Raw genomic sequence first — 27,907 nt, forward strand, 5'->3', positions numbered from 1 at the left:
TCCGACTCTTTGTGACCCTGAATTCTCCAGGTCAGAATACCGGAGTGGGTAGCCTTTCCCTTCTCCAGGGGATCTTCCCAACCCAGGGATCGAACCCAGGTCTCCCGCATTGCAGGTGGATTCTTTACCAGCTGAGCCACAAGGGAAGCCCAAGAATACTGGAGTGGGTAGCCTATCTCTTCTCCAGCGGATCTTCCCAAGCCAGGGATCGAACTGGGGTCTCCTGCATTGCAGGCTCTATGTTGGCACTGTGGAGGGGATCAGGGTAACCATAACACAGTCCTATGACAAGGGAAAAAGCGTACGGGGCCACAAATGATGCCTTATTTAACAACAGAAGATTGTCATAAAGCCATATTTAGGGACAAGGTACATTGAACAGCTACTTGGGTTGGATGCAAAGAAGTCAGAGGGGTGAAAGGGAAGTGTGTGGATATGTGCATATGTTTTGTATTTGGTGTTAGGGCCCCTCTTAGGGATTCCCTCATAGCTCAGTCAGTAAAGAATCTGACTGCAATGTGGGAGACCCGGGTTTGATTCCTGGGTGTGAAAGATCCCCTGGAGAAGGATATGGCAACCCACTCCAGTATTCTTGAATAGAGAATCTCATGGACAGAGGAGCCTGGCGGGCTACAGTCCATGGGGTCACAAGAGTTGAATATGATTTAGCAACTAAACCATCACCATCACCATCAGGGTCCCTCCTGGGAGGCTAACTGAGTGAGAACACTGTGCGTGGGATGGGAATGAAGCCATGGTGGGTTTCAGGTTCAGGAAAAATGACTGGAGACACATACATCCAGTTAGAACACAAAGATTCTCATGGAGTTCATTTAGTTTTCTTTATATTCCACGTATAAGTGAGACCATGTGGTATTTGTTTTTGTCTTTCTGACTTATTTCACTTAGCATAATGCCTTCAAGATCCATCCATGTTGTCACAAATGGCAAGATTTCATTTTTTAAATAGCTCAATACATGTATGGATGTGAGAATTGGACTGTGAAGAAAGCTGAGTGCCGAAGAATTGATGCTTTTGAACTGTGGTGCTGGAGAAGACTCTTGAGAGTCCCTTGGACTGCAAGGAGATCCAACCAGTCCATTCTAAAGGAGATCGATCCTGGGTGTTCATTGGAAGGACTGATGCTAAAGCTGAAACTCCAATACTTTGGCCACCTCATGTGACGAGTTGACTCACTGGAAAAGACTCTTATACTGGGAAGGATTGGGGGCGGGAGGAGAAGGTGACGACAGAGAATGAGATGGCTGGATGGCATCACCGACTCGATGGACATGAGTTTGAGTGAACTCTGGGAGTTGGTGATGGACAGGGAGGCCTGGCATGCTGTGATTCATGGGGTCGTAAAGAGTCGGTCACGACTGAGCGACTGAACTGAACTGAACATATACCACATTTTTTCACCCATTCATCCGCCGATTTACACTTAGGCTCTTTCCATATTTTGGCTAGTGTAACAATGCTGCAATGAACATAGGAAGCAGACACCTTTTGAAATCAGTGTTTTTGTTCTTTGGATAAATACCCAGAAGTGAAATTAATTCCCGGATCATATGGTAGTTCTATTTTTAATGTTTTTGAGGAAACTTCATGCTATTCTCCACAATGGCTGCACCTATTTACATTCCCTGCAACCGTGTGCAAGGATTCCTCTTTTTCTACATTCTCGCCAACACTTATTTCTACCAAGATGGAAGTTTATTGAAATTTTTAATACTGATAATCCCATCATTTAAAATGTTTATAATTTTTTATATGTGTGTGTGCTTATTTGCTCAGTCGTGTCCGACTCTTTGTGAGTCCATGTACTGAAGCCAAGCAGGCTCCTCTGTCCATGGATTCTCCAGGCAAGAATACTGGAGTGGGTAGCCATTCCCGTTTCCAGGGGATCTTCGCCACCCAGGGATCAAACACGGATCTCCTAAATTGCAGATGGATTCTTTATTGTCGGGGAAGCCCATCATGTTGAAGCTCTGTTTTCTCTGTATTTCTTTTTTTAAAAATTGGAATATAATTACTTTACAATGTTGTGTTAGTTTATGCCGTACAACATCGTGAATCAGTCATATGTATTCGTGTATCCCCTCCGCACTGCGCCTCCCTCCCACCCTCTCATCCCACCCCTCTAGGTCAGGTCCCCCAGCAGCGTCTGGTGAGCATCCTAGGTGTGGAGAGACACGGACTCCATGCACTCCCTCTCTGTCATATTGGCTCCCTATATTTCTTCACCTTAATGGCTCCAGTTAAACGGTTTGAGGTATATTCAAGGCAGATCTTCCTTGCGTTACTCTGAGAGAAGGGATGAGGGAGTAAACATAGCAGGATGGGCAGCAGAAAAAGGAGAGAGTGGGATTTCAACCCTGGTGTCCAGGAGGCAGCAAAGGGAAAAACAGCACAAAGCACATGAGAAATCCAGAAAGTCACTCAAAGTTGAGGGGAACGCCTCAGGAAACGCAAGAGAAAGCCAAGGCCAAGGAGTAGGAAACAGATAGAGGCTGAGAGTCCCAGTCACGGGCAATAAAGGGACTAAGAGAGTCCCAGCTGGCGACGGAGGCGATTTCCAGAAAGATGAAAGCCTGTCACGGTGGAAATGAGACGGGAAGCAGAGGGCGTGATGGAGTGACTGCGGAGCCATGGTTCACGTGACAGACGCCAACCGAGGAGAGACTATTTGAGTAGGAGCTGACAGGAAACCTGTTCCTTCTCCATGGGCAGACAAACGCTGCAAGCTTGGAAAGAATTCCAACACAGACCCCTTACAGAAACACGAAGCAGTATGTGGAAGTGGACTTCCAACGATTTACTAAGTGTTCGGGGTTGCAGCTGGGCTGAGCTGGAAGTCCCTGTAGATGTGTGTGGAGTAAATTTTTTACCACAGAGGGGAAGCGAATGGACATCAGTTGAGCAGCACAGTGACGCCATGAGAAGGATGCTATTAGCTCCATTTCACAGGTGAGCCCAGAGATGGAGTCTGAGGCGACATACATGATTCAGCCATGCCCAAGGCTTCACAGCTGAGAAGTGTGAAGCTGAGAACCCCAGCCTTTCCATCCTAAGCCTTACCACTTACATCATGCTGGGCATTATTTCATTCTGGAAATCTCACCCAGGGCCAGGTTCTTTATATACTTTCTCTGAGCTAAAACAGGATCCAGCCATGCACTTAAGTGTCAGCATTTCAAAAACTTGCCACTTCCACATGACCCTAACACCTAGAGCTAAAATTGGACAGGATCTCAGAGCCCAAGTGGTTCTTTCCTTTTCTGATGGTTTCATGAGGGTGGGGGGTGGGGCTCGGATCCCTGAATGGGTAGAGTTCAGATTAGGAAATGTGTCCTTAACTGGCACTAGGGTTTGTTCTCACACATTCTATCCTTGTATTCATAGTCTTGTTAAAGAACTACAGACCCCAGAAGCAAAAAAAAAATAAATCTATAGGTTAGCTTTCTTCTATGTTGAAGAATGATGTGATATAATTATATCATTGTCAAAAAACACTTGACTGTGTCTTCTGTCTGAAATTATTGAAAACAGAAGCATAAAAAGTAAGGAGAGTAGAAGCATTTTCAATAACAGTATCAGCTGTTTTGGGGAAGGGAAGTGACATTCACAGTGAGCTTGTTATGTCTTGGGTACTTTATATTATGTTACTTACTTCTGGAGGAAAGTATTAATACCCTCACTTATAGATGAGGAAACTGAGGTTTAAAGACATTACAAAAATAGTAGGTGGCAGAGCTGGGATTTGAACCCAAAGACACTTGAATCTTAACAAGGCAGTGTGTCAGGTTTTAAGAAGGAAGTCTGGGGATTAAAGGAGATAAAACCATTAAAGAGTGATCTTTAAGGGGCTTAGAACAGTACCTGGAATATAAGAAGTGTTCTATTCATGTTAATTACTGTTACTGGCATTATTATCATCAGAAGACCTCTGAAAAACCATGCTTTGCAGAGAATCTCTAACACATGCATTCCTCAACCAAATCTAGCATATCCACTAATGCCTGGACATATGATACCTGGAGATTATGCTGATGATAACGTCAGCTGTTCCATTCACAGAGTGATGCTGGCTCTGTAAGCTTTCCAGTGTCTCCATTCTTGGAGGTAAAGTGTTGTCAAACAGGCTTCCAGAAAGCTGTTGACTTGTCCTGGCATAGACAGCTGGAAGGAAAGATAAAGGAATAGCCTTAAGTTCAGAGCGCTGGTGGCAGTTTTTAAAAGGCAAACTCTGGCTGTCCTTGTGATTACAAGAAAACAGTCATGGGTCAGAGATAAGAGACAGAAGGGACGAGGCAGTTGAGAAAGTCTTGCCTGGAACTCTGTCTGCCTAATGTGTTCTGAGGTTGGGGAAGATTTGGGGGGAGTTTATTGCTGAAGATCCACCAATTAAGGTAAGAACAGAAGGAATGGCTAATATTTAAGGACTGTAGAATCGGGTTCAAATTTATCTCAGTTTCACCTTTGAAACTTGCCCCATGTGGGCTACTAGCTTGCTATCCCATTAAAAAAAAAAAAAAAACTTAGGGACTTCCCTGGCAGTCCAGTGGTAAGGACTTCTTCTAACGCAGGGGGCAGGGGTTCGAGCCCTGGTTGAGAGCTAAGAACCCACATGCCTCGCAGCCAAAAAAATAATAAAAACATAAAAATAGAAGCAGCATTGTAAAAAGATTCAATAAAGACTTTAAAAATATGGTCCACATTAATAATAGTAATACTAATAATAATCATAAAGTTCCATCAGGTTAATAGGGCCTCTACGCCTTCCTTCGTCTGGGCCTTTGCTTATGTTGTTTTCTCTGCTCACGTTCTTTGCTGGAGCTCCTCCTATTATTCCTCAGGACTCTGTTCAGCAGCATTTCCCCAAAGAAGTCTTCCTGTACTGCTGCCCCATCTCCCTATCTCCCTACTCTGGGTTAAGCGCCTCTTCTCTGAGCTCGATAAGACCCTGGGCGTACTTCTCTACCTACATCACAGCTCACGTCACTTTGATCTCTTGTTCTGCACTGACAATATCTGGTATGGGCCTGACTTTCCTTTTAGACCAGAGCATCTGGGCCTTCTGCCACTCATCAACACAGTTACTGGTGTTCAGTAAGCTCCCAAGAATGAGCACTTGGCTCAAACTGCATCTGAAACAGGGTGAACCCATCTTGGTGAACTATGCAGACAGTAGCTGGAGTCACACGCATTAGAAAAAAAACCTACCTTCTCTTTTTCCTGCCCCACCCACCTTGCCCAGTACTCTCTCTAATCGCCATATCCTGTTTTGAGAAACAAAAAGCTACCTTCAAAGGCAAACCTGAAATCTAAACATAAAAAGCGATGACAAAATGACCACAGAAGATGAGAATGAAAGTCTGGGTGATGCATTTTATCTTTTCTGGAAGGCAGTCTTCCTTGGGCCTCCCTGATGTTGCCATCGTTCATTTCATGTCCCTTTAAGTCAACAGCCAGAAATGACGACGGATGCTGGCTCTCAGCAGTAGACTGCCTCAAGCTCATCCTCCTTCCAGTTCCAAGCTGGGATCCAAGCCTGGTGTGGGCTGCGGTATGCAGGCTTTGAACTTGCCTGGCACATGTATGAAACAGTGTGATCCAACTGGTAGCAGAAATTCCATGTTTATGCAGAACAACATCTGCAGATTTTATCTCCAGTTACAGTCACACTTGGTATTTGAAGAATGAAATGAAGCAACCACAGAAAGAGATAAAATGGCAAGTATTCTCTGTCCGGACTCTGTGTAGCTATCGCAAATACAAATGGGCTTCACAAGGAGAACAGGAAAATAGGAAGATTGAGGGTTAGGGGGAAGACAGAGATATGAGCATTTATCTATCAGAGCTGGCATATATAATTGGTCCTGTGTCAGCTTTGGAGTGGAGGGAACATAAACTGCTTAGAGCTGGAAAGATGTGGGCTCCTGGCTCTGGCATGTGCAAAATGACGTAGGTACAAAGTTATTCATTGCAGGACTTCCCTGGTGGCTCAGTGGTAAGGAATCTGCCTGCCAACGCAGGAGACGTGGATTCGATCCCTGGGTTGGGAAGATGCCCTTGAGAAGGAAATGGCAATCCCCTCCAGTATCCTTGCCTGGAAAACCTCAGGGACAAGAGAAGCCTGGCGGGCTCCTCTTGACACAGAGTCAGACAGGACTTAACAACTGAAAACAAATTCATTGCAACATTTTTTTTTTTTTTAACAGTAGCAAAACATTGGAAACAACCCAGTAACCAAGAATGAAGCCCTGGTTAATTAAACTGTAGTATGTCTGTACAATGGAATATTGTGCAGCTATAAAAGGAAAAGAATGAGGAAGGTCTTCAGGCACTGATGTGGGAAGGTCTACAAGATAATTTGTGAGGTGAAAGAAGCAAGGCATAGAGCAATAGGTATCGTATACCACGCTTTGTGTACACATGAAAGAAAATATAAGACTATATAGTTCTCATTAACTGGTATATGTATAGAGAAATGCTGAACGTGTATCTATGACAAGGAACACAAGACAGTGGCCACCTGTGAATGTGGCCAAATAGATAAGATGAGGACAACTGGATATTTGGGGGTCAGTGGGGATGAGGTTTTTGGGTTTTTTTAACTTTTTATTTCATGTTGGAATACAGCCTATTAACAGTGTGGTGGTAGTTTTAGGTGAATCAAAGGGACTCAGCCATACATATACATGTATCCATTCTCCCCCAAACTCCCCTCCCATCCCGGCTGCCACATAACATCAGGCAGAGTTCCCTGTGCTAGACAATAAGTAGGTCCTTGTTGGCTATCCACTTTAAATATAGCAGTGTATACATGTCCATCCCCAACTCCCTAACTAGATGAGAGACTTTTTATTGTATCTCTTTGTAGCCTTTATGATTTTGAAAGATGTGACTGTATTATATGCTCATGTGCTGTGCTCAGTCGCTCAGTTGTGTCCAACTCCTTGTGACCCCATAGCCTGTAGCCCACCAGGCTCCTCTGCCCATGGAATTTTCCAGGCAAGAATACTGGAGTAGGGTGCCATTTCTGGCTGCAGAGGATCTTCCCAACCCAGGGAGTGAACCCACATGTCTTGTGTCTCCAGTACTGGCAGGCGGATTTTTCACCCCTAGCGCCACCTAGGAAACCCGTTAGTGTTTATAAATTAAATCAAAGAAACAAGCATCATAGCTCTGCCACTTTGTTACCAGCTGATCCTGGAAAATTACTTAACATCTTCCAGTCTGGATGTTGACTTCAGGGCAATGAAGATATTTACATTTGCCCCCCATGGCCTGCTAGGCCCCTGAGCAACAGTAAGCGAAAGTCCTAAACCCAGTGCCTGGAGGAGTGTTTCCTTCCCTATGGGAGTGCCAGGGTCTCTCTCTGTCTTGGGGCAGAGCTGTGAGCCTTCTCCTGCTTGCCTTGTCGTGACTTTACCTGACTCCTGGCTCTCCAAGTAAAAATGTTCGGTGACCTTAAGAAGTCAGTGGCCCCTGAACACTCGGGCGGGGCAGCCTCTAGAAACCTCTGCTTCGTTTCCTTGTTGGTTTGCCTCTCCCACATCGACTCCGCTTGTAGTCAACTCTTGCCTGACTTCCTGGGGAGCAGTCCCAGGGCTCAGGTGCCTCCCCCGCGGGGGAAGGAGGCTGCTTGCCTGAGCTCTGAGGTTCGGTCTCTCTCTCTCCACTGCTTTCTCTCGAATCAGGTCTCTGGGCTTCTCTCCTAGGGAAGTGAGGGGACCGATGTCTGTTATCAGTGAATCAAGCTTTCTGCCCCAGGGGAAGCCTGGGAAGAAGGCCAGGAGCCGGAGGAGAGGCTCCGAGGGCCCACCCAGCATCCCAGCCCGGTCTTGTGATGCGGGGCTCACGGGGTGCTCTGACGTCGAGGCTGGGGTGTGATCGTTCGCAGGTCATCGCCGAGAGAGTCGCAAGCGGAGCGCGGAGGTTAGGACAGAACCCGCAGTGCTGGGCGGAACAAGGCCAGCCGCGCACACGCTCGCCCCGGCCCTTTCGCTTCCTCGGGGAGGGACAGCGCGCGGCCTCTAGCGGCCTCTCCTACACCTGCACTCCCGAGCCTACACCCTTGTGCATGATGGTTCCTGTGCAACTCGGCCACGGGTAGGTGGGCAAGAGGCTGCGGGACCGCGTGACGTGGTCCTCGGAAAACCCTAACCGGGCAGAGTTGTGGCGGGTCCCGTCGGCAAGCCTGAGTCAGGCTGGACCGCACCCGCCCCGCGCCGCGCCGCTCGGGGCTCCACCCGCCTATCCACGCTGCATCCGGAGCTCCTCCCCACGCCCTTCCTCCCGCTCTTCTCCCAGCTCGGTTCCCCTCTCCGCCTCACTTATCCAGGGGCTATCTGCTGCCCTTAATCTCAGGCCATATTTTGCAGCACTGGTCGCTGCATGCCTTCAGTCCCTCCTCTGCACAGATCCTGGGACCTAATATTTCTTGAATGAGTAGCCTGTTTGAATAAGAGAGGACCTGAAGTTGAACCGCTTCCATTCGCCTTAATCTATTTTCTAGGTTATTTAAAAACATGCAGCATTGACTCTTTTTTGCCGATTGTTACAAAATTTTGGTATTATGACATGTGCTGGACACAACGATTAAATCAAATCCTCTGATTTTTTGGAAGATCACTGTAAATCCTATCTTTGTTCCCTATTGAGAAACAAAACAGAAAATGAAACAACAAAAAACCACAAAAGACAAAAAAACCACCCAAACGCTTGCACACTCACTGAGTTTATGAAACTGTTTAAGGTACTAGTACTACATTTTCTTGAAGCCAAGATGGATCCCTTTAGGGTAATTATAAAGATATAACATGGCATTGACTTTTTGTGCATATTCCTACTTCAAATTTCTGTTTTCTGTATTACAAGCTACTGTCCACAGAGGGTCATAAATCCCCTGGAGAAGTCATATGTTACACCACGTGATTTGCTTTGCATCTGTTTTGCAGCTGTTCACTTTGCAGTTTTATTTTGCCTGTTGGAAACCCTAGAGCAGCACTTCTGAAACGTGAGTGTGCAGACGAATCATTTGGAGGAGCTTGTTAAATGCAGATTTTATGTTAGAAGGTCTGGGAGGGAAAGATTTTATAGTTCTAAGGAGACGCCAGGTGGTGCCGATTCTGCTGTTCCCGACACCACCCTCAGAATGATGAGGTTGTGGAAAAATAGGAACAAAAGGACTGAACGCTCGTGGGATTAGTGAGGACGCGCTTTCACGGAGAACTGGCTGTGGAGTTTTCCTTGGAGAGTCTGGTCTACTCTTCCCCTTGCCCTTCACTTTCCCTTTTCTTTTAAATATTCTTTCCTGTTGTCTTGATTGGAGAGAAACTGGGAAAGCAAAGCCAGAAGCTATGTTGATCCAGGATGGGTGGGTAACATCTTAGGCTTCTTCAGGTCATCTGGGCTGGAAGAAAATGAAAGGATCTGCAGCTTAGCTGTCGCTGAACCCTGTGTGGCCTCTGCACTTCGTGTAAGAACAACCAGAAGAAGGCCCGGAACCATGGTTTCAGTTCCCTCAACTTTTTTTTACTAATGTGAGAGATACAGCAGGCATTTGCAAGGGGCTTTGCTCTGCTCTTTTCTTTCTGTATGCTGTGATCAAGGGCGGGGTTTCTCAGCTGCTGCACTGTTGAAATTTGGAGCTGGATAAATATTTGTTGTGGGAGAAACTGAGTGTCCTGGGTGTTATAGAATGTTTAGCAACATCTCCTGGACTCTTACCATTTAGAAATCTGTAGCACCTAGCCCGCCCCCGCCACTAGTTCCCAGTTGTCACAACAAAAAGTCTCCAGACATTTCCTAGATAACATCTTGGGGTCCAAAACTGCCCTTGTTTGAGAAACACTGATGTAAGATAAAGAATATTCTATCAGTTCTACTCGATGTCTATCTATCCCAGCTTTATCTGTCTTTTCATATAGCACCTTATTTTCCACTTTCTAGGTGGAATGTTTCTAAGTGGGATACCACAAAATGACATTTCCAAATTAGTGAAGCTAAGGTACTCTGTGCCTATTCCAATGGATTGGTTCTGGCTACTAGAGACACTTGGTTGAAAAGGGTTCTGAGGATTCCATTTGCAGCAGGAAATAAAACTGTCTGCCACGGGTGTGGGGGTAGAGTGGCCATTATGTTTGCCATGAGTTTGTCTCATTTAAAACTATAAATTGCCAGCTTCCTCTGCATTCCAGTTTATTCTCAGGGGGGCAGTAGCTGGAGTCTGTTGGAAAGCATGTTGGCTTTGGGATCTGAAGATCTGAGTTGGAATTCCAGCTATGCCATTTACTAAATATGACCTTGAATGAGTGGATCATTTAATCTCCTTGAGTTTCAGTTTCCTCAGCTTAGAAAATGAGATATTCATTCCTAGGTCATACAATGGGTGTGAGTATTAAAGGAGACAGATGGAAGTATCAAATATTACCTGTCTTACAGGGCAGAGGTCCCCAACCCCTGGGGCCATGGACTGGTACTGGTTTGTGGTATGTTAGGAGCTGATCCACACAGCAGGAGGTGAGCGGTGGGTGAGTGAGCAGAGCTTCGTCTAGGTGGCGCTGGTGGTAAAGAACCTGCCTGCCAATGCAGATATAAGAGATGAGGGTTCGATCCCTGGGTTGGGAAGATCCCCTGGAGGAGGGCATGGCAACCCACTCCAGTATTCTTGCCTGGAGAATCCCATGGACAGAGGAGCCCGGCAGGCTATAGTCCATAGGGTCACAAAGAGTCGAACATGACTAAAGAGACTTAGCACACACCCAATCATTCAGATTACTGAGTGAGCTCTGTCTCCTCTCAAATCAGCTGTGGCATTAGTTTCTAATAGGAGCAAGAACCCTACTGTGAACTGCACATGCAAGAGATCTAGGTTATGGGCTCTTTATGAGAATCATCCTGAAATCACCCCCCACCTCCACCCCCTAGTCCATGAAGAAATTGTCTTCTGCGAAACCAGTCCCTGGTGCCAAAAAGGTTGCAGACTGCTAGTAAAGGGAATGCTCAACAATATTTGTGTATTGATATATTATTTATTTGATCAACAAATAGATGCCACAAATATATGGCCAGGGAATATTATCCTATATTAAATGTTTGGAAAATTTCAGAAGATAAAAGTAGAGTCTTGAAAGAGCTCATCCAGAAGAAGAAAGGAAGGATCCAGAAGGGTTGGGCCATGCATCTTCTCAAAGTGGACTTATACTTGGAAACTGTTAAACTGGCCCTCAGAAAATAATTTAGAAGTAAGAGATATTTGTAGAGATGACTCACTAGGGAAGCCCTAAAGAGTTCTCAAAGTTTGTCCCCAGATAAGCAGCAACAACATCACCTGGGAGCTTGTCAAAAATGAAGTCATAGGACTTCCCTGGTGGTCCAATGGTTAAGAACCCATCTGCTAATGTAGGGGACATGGGTTCGATCCCTGATTCGGGAAGATTCCACATGCTATGGGGCCCAGGTATCACAGCTGCTGAGTCTGCACTCTAGTTCCCAAGAGCCGCAACCAGAGCTGGTTCTTTGCAACAAGAGAAGCCACCACAGTGAGAAGCCCTCACATAGCAAAGAAGACAAACACAACCAAAAAAAAAAAAAAATGAAGTTATAATGGCCGGACACTAAAGCACTTAATCATAAGCAAGAAACTCAGGACCTTTCTCAGAGCTACTTTCTCTTAGTCTTGCCTTTTACAAAGTATGAGTTTTCTAATCCACAGTAGAGAAGAAACAGCAAACTCAAGGATGTGAAGTGGAGGTAGTGGATCCCTATGCAAACAGTGATGAATGACAAAGAATGGAAAACCCCCAAATAGTAAGAAAGTGAAAACTGGTAGAATAGAAAACCCCCAGATATTAAGACTGGACTTGGGTTATGTGAAGTGGGGCAAACAGCCATGTACCCCTCAATAAGTCCATTGGTTATTGTTTAATATTCCAAAAGTTGATATCTGTAATGTGTCCTACAATCAAGAAAGATTTAAACCATATTTTTTGTTCTTGGTTTAAAATCATAGGAAGGTGTAAGTTTTAGAAATATTTTTTAACCACTGAAATCTGTACAAGAAAATTTAGTATTTGGCTCTGCAGTTGCCAGCTATATAGTAATCTATTTTGCATGTGAAAGTTTGTATTTAACTGTTTTGTTCATTAAAAACCTTATGCATATGCATATTTAATATCAGAAAGTTGAGAGTTGGTCAGAATATATTTTGCAGTACCTACCATTGCTTTTCTGAGGTAATAAAAGGTTGTTTGGCAGAAACTGGAAAAAAAAAAAGAGAGAGATATTGTTATTTAAACACAAAGAACATTTCAAATAAATGAAGTCTGAGTACTTTAAGGAATCATTGTTGTTGTTCAGTCACTAAGTCGTATCTGACTCTTTGCAACCCCCTGGACTCCAGGCTCATCTATCCTCCACTGTCTCCCAGAGTTTGCTCAGATTCACGTCCATTAAGTTGGTGATAACATCTAACCATCTCATCCTTGGTCTCCCCCTTCTCTTTTTGCCTCAAGCCTTCCCAGCATCAGGGTCTTTTCCAGTGAGTCGGCTCTTCTCACCAGGTGGCCAAAGTATTGGAGCTTCAGCAATTACAATGAATATTCAGGGTTGATTGTGTATTAACCATAATTATAGATCTTCAAGAGTTAAGTGAATTTCATTCCATGTTACCAGCTATGAAGGTCAGTGCTTCAGGGATTGGCTATTTGTTGAGATGACTTATTAGGCAAACAATGAATTCTCAACATGTGGTCCTTGGGCCAGCAGCGTCAGCCTCACTTGAGAGCTTGTCTGAAATGTGAAATTTCAGGTGCCACTCTGATTTACTGAATTAGAAACACATGAGTGGGTGGAGCCCAGAAAATCTTGGTTAACAAGCCTTCCAGGTGATTCTGGTACATGGTCAAGTTTGAGATTCCCTGCTAGAGACTGGGATACCAGCCTTCATTCACGTCACCCCGGTGGGCACAAGTTGTTCTCAGTTCAGAATATTTGGACCATAAATCTAGAGTAGTACCTAAACCTAGAAGAAAGAGCAGATTGAGATAAACCTGGTTTAAATCCTGGCTTCACCACTTGTTACTTAAGCGCTTTTGAACGTATTATTAATGCACACTAAATACTACTAACCATTTGGAGATTTAGTTGTTCTGAAAATGGAATGAGCTGATATGCATTAAAACACAGTTTGGACTCCCCTGGTGGTCCAGTGGTTAAGACTCTGTGTTTCCAGTGAGGGTGCATGGGTTCAATCACTGGTTGGGGAAGATTCCACCTGCTGCCTGGCACAGCCCCCCAATGGTAATAAAAGACACAAAAGGCTAATTATTAGAGCTCTTGCCTTTCCTTATTTTGGTTAGGCATCAGAGATGTTTCTACTTGGAGAATGTTACTTCCTATAAATCCTAGAAGGGTGGGACGGGGTGGGAGGTGGAAGGGAGGTTCAAGAGGGAGGGGACATATGTATACCTATGACTGATTCATGTTGATCTGTGGCAGAAACCAACACAATATTTTAAAGCAATTATCTTTCAATTAACAATAGATTAAAAAATCCAACACTAAGTGCTCAGGACCAAATGTATCTGATATTCTAGTATTTACACTATACTTTAAGTAGATTATGGGTTAAAAACAAGTCTAGCAGGCTTTGGTGTGCTGACCTGGGACCAACTTATTTCTTGGCTTAGTCATGCCTTTAAAAAGCACAATACAATTTCCCTATGGGGAAATATATGCAAAAAATGTAATTTACACATGGCTTTTTGGACATGCCCTATTCATTAGATGTTTCTAGGTATATATCTTTAGTGAAATCCAGATAGTTAAACTCAAGGAACCAGGGATTTGGAAGGGCCATAAAATCTGTGCCTTTCCTAATACTAACCATATACTTTGTAATTAGGTAAAAATTAAAGGACAGGACAGTTGCAACTTGTTTTTGGTGCTGGTCATGCTAATTTGGAAATGAAGAAGTCAGACATTAGGGCAACGCCGGCCTGGCTGAGGCACAGAGGGAAATGGAAACGCCTGGTCTGGCCATGAAGTCAAGCCATACTTGTCTGCAGGATAAATTTTCACTGAGCATCCTGTCACCTCAGTCACCACACCGTAGGATGGCTTCAATGCTGTAGTTCAAGGGCAAGAGCTTCAGGTGCTTGAAATGAACCATTCATATATTCTGCCTCCCAGGGAAAGCACAAATTGTGAAAAGAGCTTACAACCTTTATTCAGGTGCGTGACAATTTTCCTCCTCTTTAAAACTGGTCTGGGAAAATTTCAGTGGCTACATCCCAAAGACCCTACTAATTTATCGGAAGCTGTGGTATTATAATAGACGGTGGTACCCATGGGGCAGAATACCTGGATTATAATTTTGGCTTTACTTGTTGCATGTATCTTTTTTTTTTTCCCCTACACCTTTCAGTTCAGTTCAGTTGCTCAGTTGTGTCCAGCTCTTTGCGACCCCATAGACAGCAGCATGCTAGGCTTCCCTGTCCATCACCAACTTCCGGAGTTTACTCAAACCCATGTCCATCGAGTCAGTGATGCCATCCAACTATCTCATCCTCTGCTGTCCCCTTCTCCTCCTGCCTTCAATCTTTCCCAGCATCAGGGTCTTTTCCAGTGAGTCAGTTCTTTACATCAAGTGGCCAAAGTATTGGAGTTTCAGTTTCAACATCAGTACTTCCAATGAACATTCAGGACTGATTTCCTTTAGGATGGACTAGTTGGATATCCTTGCTGTCCAAGGGACTCTCAAGAATCTTCTCCAACACCACAGTTCAAAAGCATCAATTCTTCAGTGCTCAGCTTTCTTTATAGTCCAAATCTCAGACCCATACATGACCAGTGGAAAAACCATAGTTACGACTAGATGGACCTTTGTTGGCAAAGTAATGTCTCTACTTTTTAACATTCTGTCTAGGTTGGTCATAACTTTCCTTCCAAGGAGCAAGCATCTTTTAATTTCATGTCTGCAGTCACCATCTGCAGTGATTTTGGGGCCCCCCAAAATAAAGTCTGTCATTGTTTCCCCATCTATTTGCCATGAAGTGATGGGACCAGATGCCATGATCTTAGTTTTCTGAATGTTGAGTTTTAAGCCAACTTTCTTACGCTCCTCTTTCACTTTCATGAAGAGGCTTTTTAGTTCTTCTTCACTTTCTGACCTAAGGGTGGTGTCATCTGCATATTTGAGGTTATTGGTATTTTCCTCAGCAATCTTGATTTCAGCTTGTGCTTCAGCCAGCCCAGCATTTTGCATGATGTACTCTGCATATAAGTTAAATAAGCAGGGTGACGATATACAGCCTTGACGTATTCATTTCCTGATTTGGAACCAGTCTGCTGTTCCATGTCCAGTTCTAACTGTTGTTTCTTGACCTGCATACAGATTTCTCAAGGAGGCAGGTCAGGTGGTCTGGTATTCCCATCTCTTTCAGAATTTTCCACAGTTTGTTGTGATCCACACAGTCAAAGGCTTTGGCATAGTCAATAAAGCATAAGTAGATGTTTTTCTGGAACTCTCTTGCTTTTTCAATGATCCAACGGATGTTGGCAATTTGATCTCTGGTTCCTCTGCCTTTTCTAAAACTAGCTTGAACATCTGGAATCTCACAGTTCACATATTGCGGAAGCCTGGCTTGGAGAATTTTGAGCATTACTTTACTAGCATGTGAGATGAGTGCAATTGTACAGTAGTTTGAGCATTTTTTGGCATTGCTCTTCTTTGGGATTGGAATGAAAACTGACCTTTCCAGTCCTGTGGCCACTGCTGAGTTTTCTAAATGTGCTGGCATATTGAGTGCAGCACTTTCACAGCATCATCTTTTAGGATTTGAAATAGCTCAACTGGAATTCCATCACCTCCACTAGCTTTGTTCATAGTGATGCTTTCTAAAGCCCACATGACTTCACATTCCAGGATGTCTGGCTCTAGGTGAGTGATCACACCATTGTGATTATCTGGGTTGTGAAGATCTTTTTTGTATAGTTCTTCTTATACCTTAAATACATACAATTTTTATTTGTCAATTATATACAATAAGGACTTCCCTGGTGGCTCAGTAGTAAATAATCCACCTGCCTAATGCAGGAGACACAGGAGATGCGGGTATGATCCCTGGGTGCGGAAGATCCCCCAGAGAAGGAAATGGCAACCCACTCTAGTATTCTTTCCTGGAAAATCCCATGAGCAGAGGAACATGGAGTCAGACATGATTAAGAAACTGAGTATAGACACACACAGAAACACACACACACACACACACACTCAATAAAGCTGAAACAAAAACAAAAAATTAAAATGATATGTTATGAACAGAATTATTAAAACTTAACAAATTTGACCCCTTGTGAATCAAGTTTGACTTGCTATGAATCCACTGGTGTGGCTAAGGTAGTGAGTGTAGTTAGAGATCTAAGTTAGGAAACACAGAGAACTCAGCTCCTTCAAGTACAAACCACAGGACTATTAACGTGGGCACCGCCATAGATTCCCATTGTCCTGGCTGCAGCAGCTCCTTAGAGGCAACCAGGAGCCCAGGATGCCCAAGTCCTTGCATGACTTGCTATATCTAATCCCAATCTTGCCTCTTGGTTCATCTGGATACGCTATATGCTGGCACATTGTGCCTAAACACAATGGACTCTGGAAGCCACCAAGCTGTCACTGACAGAGACCAAAGGGAATTGCCACAGTGAGATAGTTTGCAACTCTCTTGCTGCTCTGAAGGCTGATCTTGTTCATAGCTGGGTGGAGGGGGAAGGAAAGAAAGTATCTTGCAGGTAATCTGGCCTTGGAGACATCCTCCAACCTTTCTGAGCCTGTTTTCACTTCTGAAAGGGTGATAGTAACGGATCTTTCCCAGTGGCTCAGCTGGTAAAGAACACACCTGCCAATGCAGGAGCCGCAGGAGATGTGGGTTCGATCCCTGGTTTGGGAAGATCCCTTGGAAAAGGAAATGGCAACCCACTCCAGTATTCTGGCCTAGAGAATCCTGTGGACAGAGGAGCCTGGTGGGCTACAGTCCATGGGGTTGCCAAGAGTCAGACACCACTTAGCGACTGATCAACAACAATGATAACAGTAAAAAACAGTAATAATGATGCCCAACCTTGTTAATTCACAGGACTTCTGCCATAAGAGCAAATGAGATGATGCATGAACATCTTAACTATGTCTGTACGGACCTGGAATATTTAGCCAAAAAATCCCTAGAAAAGCCTTTTTCTTTAAACCATAGGAAGACCTTTTGATGACAGAAGACACGGGAAGCAATAACAGATGGAATTGTCCTGGATAATGAGAGAGATTTTTCCAGCAACATTTAACCTAGGAATTCTTTTTTCCTGGGCTTCCCATGTGTCTCAGCTGGGAAAGAATCTGCCTGCTATGAAGGAGACCTGGCTTGGGAAGATCCCCTGGAAAAGGGAAAGGCTACCCACTCCAGTATTCTGGCCTGGAGAATTAATTCCATGGAGTGTATAGTTCATGGGGTCTCAAAGAGTTAGACACGACTGAGCAACTTTCACTTCACTTTCTTTTTTCCTACCTATAGCCAAGAATTCTCGATCTCTTCTACCTCAGTTGGAGGTGTTCATATACATTTCTCACGATCTTTGTAGGGGTGGTTCTGCAAAAGGCATTTGCAGAATGGCTTAATGTAAACACTCACCATATTTCACATTCGTGTGTAGCTTTTCAGCAGTCAATGGGAAGAAATTACTTCGAGCAACAGAAATGCAGTTGAAGACCCTGAACTTGAAAAACTGTGAACGGTAAAGCTACATTGCCCTGTCACTCACGATTGCCCTTTATCTGTCCCAACAGAGAGCTGAACATTTAGTCTCAGGCTGGAACAGAGGGTCTCTGGATGGGGTACTTCAGACATATCTGTGGGTGGGGGCACTTTACCAAGTCAACACTGTACCAGAAACAGAGCAATTAAGTGACTGTGTGTGCTTGCTCAGTCGCTCAGTCCCATCTGACTCTCTGAGACGCTATGGACTGTAGCCCACCAGGCTCCTCAGTCCATGGGATTTCCCAGGCAAGAATACTGGAGCTGGTTGCCATTTCCTACTCCATTAAGTGACTGTATGTACAATCAATTCAGAATGAAGAGACCTGTTCCTCTAGTTGGTGTCCAGAATACTGGACAAGGGTCTGCCTCCAGGCAGGAGGAGATTAGGAGTCTCTTCTTCAAGATATTGACCAGCCTAACAAATTGAGATCAGGGTTTTACCCCAAAGGGACCATCCATACAATCCCACAGTGAAGCTCAGAGTCAACAAAGCTCATCATATGCTCAGAGCTTCCAGGCAGGTTTTCTTTGCTCCTGGTTATTAAGAATAGATGGTCAAAACGCATTAGATAGCTAAGACAAGTCACTATTGTGATAGGTTGACATGAACAAAAAAGGAAACAAACAATAAGAACTTAGGGAATACAGAGACAGGACAGGGAGAAGAACATAGTAAAAAAAAATATTTAAAATACTTAGAAGGAAAGGAGAGGATACCACATCTATGAAAAAGGAACACTGAAGTTATAAAAAGCACTCAAAGGACAAAATGTGCTTATGGAAATAAAAAACTCAGTAGAAGAAAAGGAGGGCTTTCCCATTGGCTCAACGGTAAAGAATCTGCCTGCAGTGCAGGAGACATGGGTTTGATCCCTGGGTGGGGAAGGTTCTCTGGAGGAGGGCATGGCAACCCACCCCGGTATGCTTGCCTGGGGAATCCCATGGACCGAGGAGCCTGGTGGGTCCATAGGGTCACAAAGAGCCGGACACAACTGAGAGACTGAGTGCAACTCACTCAGGACAAAAGGAAATCAGCCCCCCAAATACCGTAAAAATATAGAAGGTGGGAGGAAGAATAAAAATATAGGAACATTAAACATCAGTTCAGGAGACACGTTATCCGAGTAAGATGAGTTTCCAGAGAAAACAAAATTATCAGAAGATAATTTAGGAAATTTACCCTGCATTGAAGGACATAAGTAGCCAGATTGGAATGGTCCATTCAATGTACAGCAAAATTGATAAAAACAGACTTAACCACAAGGCACATATTGTGATATTTCAGAACACTGGCAACAAATACTAAGTTTCTACAAGCTTCCAAAGAGAAAAAATAAATTAATTAAAAAGATTGTGAACAAAAATGACTTTTGACTCTTCACTGGTAACATTGAGGGTAAGAAGATAATAGAGCCATGCCTTCAAAATTCTGAAGGGAAATGATATCCATCCTAGAATTCTATACCTAAACTATCATTTAAGTTTGAGACTCAAAAATTTTACATCTTCAGGCACACGCAGTCTTGAGACCTTCATGTCTTTTGCAAACTTTTTTCATAAAGGTTGGATAGCATCACCGACTCAATGAACATGAACTTGCTCAAACTCAGGGAGATAGTGTAGGACAGGGAAGCCTGGCGTGCTGCAGTCCATGGGGTTGCAAAGAGTTGGACATGACTCAGTGACTGAACAACAGTGGAACCTTTTTTGAGAAGCTCATCTCAAGAAGGATGTACTCCACTAAAAATGAAAGAACAAACCAGGAAAGACATGGAACACAAGAATTAGGGGATCCAGTTAGAGAATCTGAGAAGGAGTCCCCTGGAGGAAGGTGAGAGAAGATTCCAGAATGCGAGCTGCTCGGGATTGGCCAGCTGGTGCAGGGGGGCGGACTGGACCTGAGAGTCAGGTGAGGGCTGCCGGCAGCAAGACCACGACTGCCGTTTCCTCTTCAACGTGAGAACAACATGTCGGAATTTCATATTCTGTTCTGATTGTGGCTTGTCTCGACCACATACTAATGAGATGCTTACACGTATAACCACTTAGATGTGCTGAGAACATTCATTTCACCTCACAGAATTTTTCTGTTTCCACTTACTCCTGACAGCTGGTGATAAGTAATGGGTTTAGAAGCAGAAAGCACTCAATAGTCCATTTAGATGCTGGATGTCCTGTGCCTGGTCCACACCCCAGCCCTGCCTAATGCCCCAGCTCTGGCAAGCTCTGCATTTCCGAGGACTCATCAACAAAACTTGGCCTTTCCACCTTCACCAGAAAGGGCAGAAGTTACAGCCAGACTATGACTCAGAAACTCAGTTCAGCTTTGCTTTTTTTGGGTGCCTTCATCTAAAACAGGAGATATTGCCTGCTCCTTCCAGGGTACACTTAGACTCAGTTTTCTAAAATGAAATAATATGTTGTATAGGGAGGTGTACAATCACACTACAGTAATTTTTTTCAAAATGCAGAAGCATGTTTTCCTTAAAATCAGGTTATTCTCCCAAGAGTGACAGGGTTATTGTTTTAGTCGTTAAGTTGTGTCTGACCTTTTTGTAGCCTGCCAGGCTCCTCTGTCCATGGGATTCCCCAGGCAAGAATACTAGAGTGGGGTGCCATTTCTTCTATGGCGGATCTTCCTGACCCAGGAACTGAATCCACGTCTCCTGCATTGGGAGGCAAAGTTCTTTATCACTGAGTCATCAGGGAAGCCTGAGTGCCATGGAACAGGGTGCAGTTAGAAAGGGACACACCGTGGAGTTTAAAATGACTTGTAATATATTTCTTAGGGCTTCCCAAGTGGCTCAGTGGTAAAGAATCCAACTGCCAATGCAGGAGATGCAGGAGTCGTGGATTTGATCTCTGGGTTAGGAGGATGCCCTGGAGTAGGAAACGGCAACCCACTCCAGTGTTCTTGCCTGGGAAATCCCAAGGACAGAGTAGCCTGGTGGGCTACAGTCCCTGGGGTTGCAAAGAGCCGGACACGACTTAGTGACAGAGCACAGCATTCTTCTTAACCCCGGGGGTGGATGCATTGTTGGGTAACTTATTTTAAAGGTACCTGTAGATTCTATACAGTCTTCTCTGTGTATTATACGTATAGTGATAAAGGTTTTGAAATAAAAAACGGACTTAAAGTCCAGAAGATGCGAAATTTCTAGAGTGGCTGCTTGAGAGATGTTGGGCTCCAAACTGGACAACTGAAGGTGGAATTATTGTGACTCTGATAGAGGTGGAAACTCCCAATTACTTAGGTAAGCGACTGAACTGAACTGAACTGAACTGAAACTCTCCTATGAAGGTTTTTTTGTTTGTTTGTTTTCCTGACTTGCAGGGACCTGTTCTTCAGGAATTGAGTCATGGAAACATCAAGCAAGATGCGGTTACTTCTTTACAGCCTGCTGGGCTGTGCTATACTCTCCACCTTAATTCAGATATTACTAGTGGGGGGAAAAGCCCCTAATTATAGCCAGTTACTGACTCATAACCATCCTTTGCTTGTGGTTATTTCCCTTAAGAAGAAAATACGTGGTGTTCTTGCCTAATGGTTTTGTGTGTGTGTGTGTGTGTGTGTGTGTGTGTGGTGTTGTTTACTGCATTATTTCTCTAGAACGTCTTTGCATGACCCTTAGCCGTAGGGTGGGCCTTCTTAGGAGCTAAGTCAGCTCCAGCTGGGTGCACGGTTGTTGGATTGCTTTCGTGGACACACCCAGGATATGGGTGTGCCTTTGAAATTCTCAACTTTCACGAGTGTTCATTTCTTTCGGCCTGTGGTGTCAGTAGTAACAGAGCAGGAGGTGGCAGCTGACCTATTTCTTCTGTCCTGGTTAGGACTCTGGGTTGCAGAGGGCAGAATCCCAATTCACAGATTTAAACACAAAGGTTTTTGGGATGGGGGCGGGATGGATGGGGAATTTGGGACTAGCAGATGCAAACAATTATATGTAGAATGGGTAAACAGCAAGGTCCCATTGAATAGTACAGGAAACTATATCCAATACCCTACAATAAATCATAATGGAAAAGATTGTGAAAAAGAATATATATATATATATAAGTATGTATGTATAACTGAATCATTTTGCTGTACACCAGAAACTAACACAACACTGTACATCAACTGTGCTTCAGTAAAATACATTATAAAAAAAAAAGGAATTTATGGGCTTGGTGAACCACGCAGCATAGGAGGAGATTCAGGTACAGCTGGATCCAAATGCTCTAAGAAAATTAGGACGTCTGTTTCTATCTGCTTCCTTCCACATTGGCTCCCTTCACAGGCAGGCTGTCCCCAGTGAGATGGCGCAGAGCAGCAATAGCTTGTATTTCAGCTGCTTAGAAAGTCCAGAATAAGCCCCCCTCAGGACTTCCCACTGGTCCAGTGGTTGAGAATCCACCTTCCAACGCTGGAGATGCTGGTTTGATCCCCACTTGGGGAACTAAGCCCTGGCACCACAACGAAGACCTGCTGCAGCCAAAAATCAATCAATAAACAAAGTTATTTTTAAAAAAACAGTCTTCCTCAATCATTCCAGCAAAATTATTGGCCCAGTTACAGCCAAATGACCAACCCTGGGCCCGGGGAGAGCACTCATGCCTACTCCTATTCCCAAGGAGGGGCTTAGACCCATCATTTAACCTGGCCTGAGAGTAGGAAGGTAGTTTTCATTATAGCAGCTATTTGTAGATAGAAGCTTCTCTTGGACTTAATTTTTAATATCTAAGTTTTGAATGTAGTTATGCTTGAAATGGTACACCTTAGGACTTAGTTATGAACTGCTGTTCTGTTCTGACTTAGCCATACTTCATAAATTTCCACACTTAACAAAACATAGTTTAAAAACATAGAGGCTTCTAATTCAGATGAGTCATGAAAGCCTCTTCTACTAAAGAAATCTGACAATAATAGAGCCCAGTATCTTTATACTGAACAGGAGGGAAAAACTTCAACAGAAGAAATCTGCTGCTTCAGATACATCAGAGCATAGTTTAGTCTTCAGTTCAATTTGATTAATCAGTTCATGACTTTAGTTCAAAGGTTTGTACATTTAGCCTTCTTACTGAAGGCATTTCTGATACAGTTCCTGGAGAAAGAAAGTGCTTTTACAGCTAAGGAGTTTATTCCAAAGTTTCTTCCTTATTAAAGGGAAACTCACATTAAAAAAATGAATTCAAATTGTGAGCTTATTTTTTTCTTAAATGGAAGTAGAGTTGGTTTACAGTGTTGTGTTAGTTTCAGGTGGACATCAAAGTGAGTCAGTTATACATATTTGCATCTATTCTTGTTTAAAACTTTTCACTCATAGATTATTACAAGATATTGAGTAGTGTTTCTGTGCTACACAGTAGGTACCTTGTTGGCTTTCTATTTTATATATAGTAATATGTGCATTTTAATCCCAAAGTCCTAGTTTGTCCCTCCCCCCCACTTTCCCCTTTGGTAACCATACACTTGTTTTCTCAGCCTGTGAGTTGTGAGTCTATTTCTGTTTTGTATATAAGTTATTTTGTGTCATTTTCTTAGATTCCATATATAAGTGATATTGTATGGTATTTGTCTTTCTCTGTCTGGCTGTTTTCACTTAGTATGAGAATCTCTAGGTGCCTCCATGTTGCTGCACGTGGCATTATTTCACTCTTTTTATGGCTGAGTAATATTCCACTGGATGTATGTACCACATCTTCTTTATCCATTCCTCTACTGATGGACATTTAGGTTGTTTCCTTGTCTTGCCGATGGTAAACAGTGCTGTTGTGAACACTGAGGTGGATGTATCCTATCAAATTGGTGTTTTCTCCAGATGTATATCTAGGAGTGGGGTTGCAGGAGCGTACAGTAAATAGACTCACATTTCTGTCTTCATATTTTGCCTTCTCAGTGAAGGCGTGCATACAGTAAAGCAGGCAAACATACTTTGGGGAAGTCCGGTTGGTTTCAGATCCCTCACTGACTGACTTGTCAGGCAGTCACTTTGCCTCTCTACGCTTCCCTCTCCTCTGTGAAAACCTCCTACGTAGGATTGCCTATACAAACTCCTTAAGACAACGCCTGGCTCGTATGGGCCCTCTGTGAGTATTTGCTACCATCATTGTTACTTCATGAGCTCCCAGAGCACGTAACCATGAGCCTGTTTTACTTCTGGTTGAAATGGAAGCTAGGAGGGCAGAGGGCAGATGCCTGAAGCTAAGCAGCCTATTAAAAGTAGAGTAGAAAGAAACGAGAGGAAACCCAAGCGCTTTTCTCTTCAGATAGTTATCAAACCACGCTTCGCTGCAGACTATGGGCTTGGGTATGGCTAGAGATCAAAGGCCCTCTTATGTGCAGTGACATTTGTGAGCACAGGGCTGAGTTATAAAACTCTTGAATGGAAGGTTTTGGCACTTGGAACAGCTTGGGATAGAAAGGCAGGGTTTTAATAGAGGCGATTCACGGAACTGCTTATGCTGGTGGAGAATCCAGACTGCTATGACTCACTTGTCTCTTTATTGCTTTGGACCAAGAACTGTTGTTTTCCTTTTAAGTCCCTCTGTAGGAGCTGAGCTACAGCCTAGGGCCAAGTAACTCCTTCAGGAAGACAGTGTGGCTTCAGTGAGTGTGAACAGGAATATTCCTTTGTTGGGCTCTGGGTCAAGTGGACTGGACAAGCAGAACAAGGATTTTATTTTCACCAGGGGATAGAATTTCTCTTGGAAACCAGCAGCATCCTTAATGCTTTTTCTAACTTGAGATAGGCTTTCCTTTTGTCTGTCTGCCATTTTCATTTTCTGAAAGCACAGGCTAAATCTGCTGGCGTGACTGGAAGAGGATAGGAGAATAACTTTGGAAAGTAGGAATCAGTGTGTCTGGATTGCCACGTGTGGAACTAAGGATAGCAGAAGGGGTCATTGAGAGTCCAGTTTGCCTTGCTAGGTCTCCTGGGAAAAACTAGGAAGAAGAATTTTGGACTGATGGTAAGACCCAGCTGTAGGCAGACTTTTAAGATAACTTCCAATGTCTTCTACTTCCTGGTACTTGTTCGTTTGTGTAATTTCCTCCTCCTGTGTTTGGGCTAGACCTCATGCCTAGAATTTGACGATATGAGGATATTCTCATAAATAGAATACAATAGTAACGAGATGTCATTGCCATGATCAGGGTACAAAAGACTGTGATTTCTGCCTTGCTAGGACTCTCTCTTGCTGCCACTTTCTCTTTCTTGCCCTCTTAGCTTGCATTTGTAAAGTGGAGAGCTATAGTTGATGATCTCAGAGATTCCCTGGCCTCACATTCTGTTATTCTAGGAGGGAAAAAAAGGAAATAGTTGCATTTCTTTGAACTCATTTCCTACTCCGATAAATAGGGATGTCGCCTCTTCTGTTCCACGGTCTAATTTTTAATAAGCTATGCTATAGTGAAAAATTTAATAATTTAGATAAACTTTTAGTTTGAGAAATACAAAACTAAGACAGGCTTTGGAACATTAGCCTGTTGCTTTTTTTTTCTGGCTTCTGAGGAAGCCAGATGCTGTGGAGGCGAGGAACGTATGACCAGGAAGCAAGGATGGTTTCTGGTCAACATCCTGCAAAGAACTGAAATCCTCATCTCAAACCTGCCAGCAACTGACTCCTGCTAACAAACGCTGGGTGAGTTTGGGAGTGCGTCCTGCCCCTGTGGAAACTTGAGTTGATGACGGCAGCCTCAGCTGTCACCCTGGTTTTTTTGACATGTACACACTGCTTTATTTAGTTATTTTTGGCTTCCCTGGATCTTCATTGCTGTGTGCAAGCTTCCGCTAGTTGTGGAGAGTGGGGGCTTCTCTTTGTCGGGGGCATGGGCTTCTCATTGCTGTGGCATCTCTTGTTGTGGAATGTGGGCTCTCGGGGGCAAGAGCTTCAGTCATTGAGGCACGTGGGCTCAGTAGTTGTGGCGCACAGGCTTAGTTGCTTTGCAGCATGTGGAATCTTCCCGGACCAGGGATCGAACCCGTGTCCTCTGCATTGGCAGGCAGATTCTTATCCACTGGACCGGCAGGATTTCCTGAGTGATATCCTGGAAGCTGAGGAACCAGCTAAGAATATCTAGCTTCCTGACTCCTCAAAACTGTGAGATAAATCGATGTGTATTCTTTTAATCTGCTAAACAGATTAGTAATACATCAGTACTATATGTAATTTTTAAAATAATTATTTGGTTGTGTCTGCTTTTTGTTTCTACAGGCAGGATCTTCGTTGCGATGCTCAGGCTCTTTATTTGTGGCACGCGGACCCAGTTGCCTTTCGTCATGTGGAATATCAGTTCTCTGACCAAAGACTGAACCCGAGTTCCCTGCATTGCAAGGTGGATTTTTAACCACTAGACCAGCAGGGGAGATGCCCAGCACTGTATTTTAAACTGTGTTTTCTTTCCCCAGTGGTTTCAAACGCCATCACTATCAAGTTTCAAGTCACCATTCATATGGGAGTGGGTCTGCTGTCTGTTTCTAGGCTTCTTATTCTGTTCTCTGGACTTTTTCATATTTTGGTCTTCGTACCTCTTCTATTTTCTTCATTTAACATTACTTCATAGGCGTTTGTGAGGAAACTTTAAAGTTTGCCAGAGGTGTCTGCACCATGGAGAACACAGCTGTAAGAACTGGGATTTTGAGGGACTTGGGTTCCCAGTGAACACACCAGAGATAGACCCAGGACACAGAGAACACTCCGGACACAGGACTGGCCCTCTTACTACGAGCCATGATCAGACTTCATGCTGGACTTTGCTTACATGTTCTCAGGAAAAAAGCAAAAGAGAACATTAGCCTGTCTTAATTTTATATTTCTCAAACAAAAGTTTATCTAAATTATTAAACATTTCACTATAGCATACATTATTAAAAATTAGACTGTGTAGCAGAAGAGGCAACATCCCTGTTTATCAGAGTAGGAAATGAGTTTAAAGAAATGCAATTATTTCCTTTTTTTCCCTCCTATGGTAATAGAATGTGAAGCCAGGGAATCTCTGAGATCATCAAGCACAGGTCTCCCACTTTACAAATGGGCAGAGCAACAACTTGCAGAGCTGCCAGGGGCTGTTCTGGTCTATGCCAGTTGTTCCAGAATAGCAAAGGAGAGCACTTCCTTTCACTATCAAAATGTCTTGTCTCAGATAATAAATTATAGGATCATCCTTTGGAGGAGAAAACAGATTCTTAGAAGTGAAGGAACTTTCTCCTCTTTTAAACTTTTTCATCAGTCATAATAACTGAATAATGTTGACAACAGATTTCTCTAATCCCTACCCTAGGAAGTACATCCAAAGGTAGATATGCTGACGTTTTTTCTCATTAAGTATGATGTAAATTTGAGGTCTCAGCTAACAAAGCCCCTGGGAAACTAGTTGATACTTGGTTGGTTTGAAGACATGTAGCAGAGTGACAGAACGATTGAGCTCAGAGCTAAACTAAACGCAAGGGGTGCGTCACTGTCAACCGGTCACACTAATGCTCTAGATGGTGTCATGAGGGCTAAACCTTAAGCTCCTTGATTTTATTGCTCTTTCTATGGAGTTTTCCTTATAAGCTGTATGGTAGGCTTTGGCAAAATGCTGGACTGAGCTAAGAGATATCCCTACCTTCTATTGCAAATGCATAGAATAAAGGTAAAGAGCAATTTCTTATGAAGAATAAAAAAAGACATCTCAATTAACCATAAAGGAATAGGTTGATAAGCCTAAGTTCATTAATTAACGTCTATGTATTGAAAGGTACCGTTAAGAGAGTGAAAACACGCGACTACAGAGTGGGAAAAGGTTTTCACCACACACCTAATTGATGAATGAGTTGCATCCAGAATTCTTATAAATCAGTTAAGAAAAAGAACTCAACAGAAAAAGTTCACAAAAGCATTAACAGGCACTTCAGTAAACAGGAAGTCTCCTTCTCTCTTCTAATCTAAGATGGATCTAACTAAAGAGCAAATAAATGTTGAGCATACTATTCTTTTAACTTACTGAAAACTTTTGGAATAAAACATTGGGAAAAGTAAAAATACAGCAAACTCAAAGGAAAAATGGAATTATGAGATGGCAGAAATGAAGAGGTAGTTCACAAGGGGAACATTAGGTGTACCAGCC

The 27,907-nt window shown here is 43.6% G+C and overlaps 1 protein-coding gene across 11 annotated transcripts; it reads left to right on the forward strand.

Annotated features, from left to right (window-relative positions):
* The first annotated feature begins 7,738 nt into the window (after positions 1–7,738).
* LOC129550249 (uncharacterized) lies at positions 7,739–27,487 on the forward strand. Of its 11 annotated transcripts, none has more exons than XR_016035660.1 (6): positions 7,739–8,119; positions 8,968–9,026; positions 21,152–23,886; positions 25,315–25,440; positions 25,802–25,899; positions 26,014–27,487. XR_016035660.1 is itself a non-coding variant. In XM_088829678.1 (3 exons), the coding sequence occupies exons 1-3, from the start codon at positions 7,857–7,859 to the stop codon at positions 26,109–26,111; spliced, it is 420 nt and encodes a 139-aa protein (XP_088685804.1). In that variant the 5' UTR covers positions 7,739–7,856; the 3' UTR covers positions 26,112–27,487. The 11 variants fall into 11 exon arrangements, 2 of the variants coding, with proteins under 2 accessions (XP_088685804.1, XP_088685805.1); XR_016035662.1 differs by lacking the exon at positions 7,739–8,119 and adding an exon at positions 8,799–8,810; XR_016035658.1 differs by lacking the exon at positions 21,152–23,886.
* Positions 27,488–27,907: the final 420 nt, after the last annotated feature.

This window comes from Moschus berezovskii, chromosome 21 (genome assembly GCF_049115385.1).
Source record: "Moschus berezovskii isolate FMDL1 chromosome 21, NW_MosBer_1.0, whole genome shotgun sequence".
NCBI lineage: Eukaryota > Metazoa > Chordata > Mammalia > Artiodactyla > Moschidae > Moschus > Moschus berezovskii.

Coding starts and splice junctions, on each gene's coding strand:
- LOC129550249 (XM_088829678.1), top strand. CDS start 7,857: ATGCGGGGCTCACGGGGTGCTCTGACGTCGAGGCTGGGGTGTGATCGT. Junction 8,120..8,967: donor CCTGTGCAACTCGGCCACGG/GTAGGTGGGCAA, acceptor TCTGTTTTGCAG/CTGTTCACTTTGCAGTTTTA. Junction 9,027..26,013: donor TAGAGCAGCACTTCTGAAAC/GTGAGTGTGCAG, acceptor TTGTTTCTACAG/GCAGGATCTTCGTTGCGATG.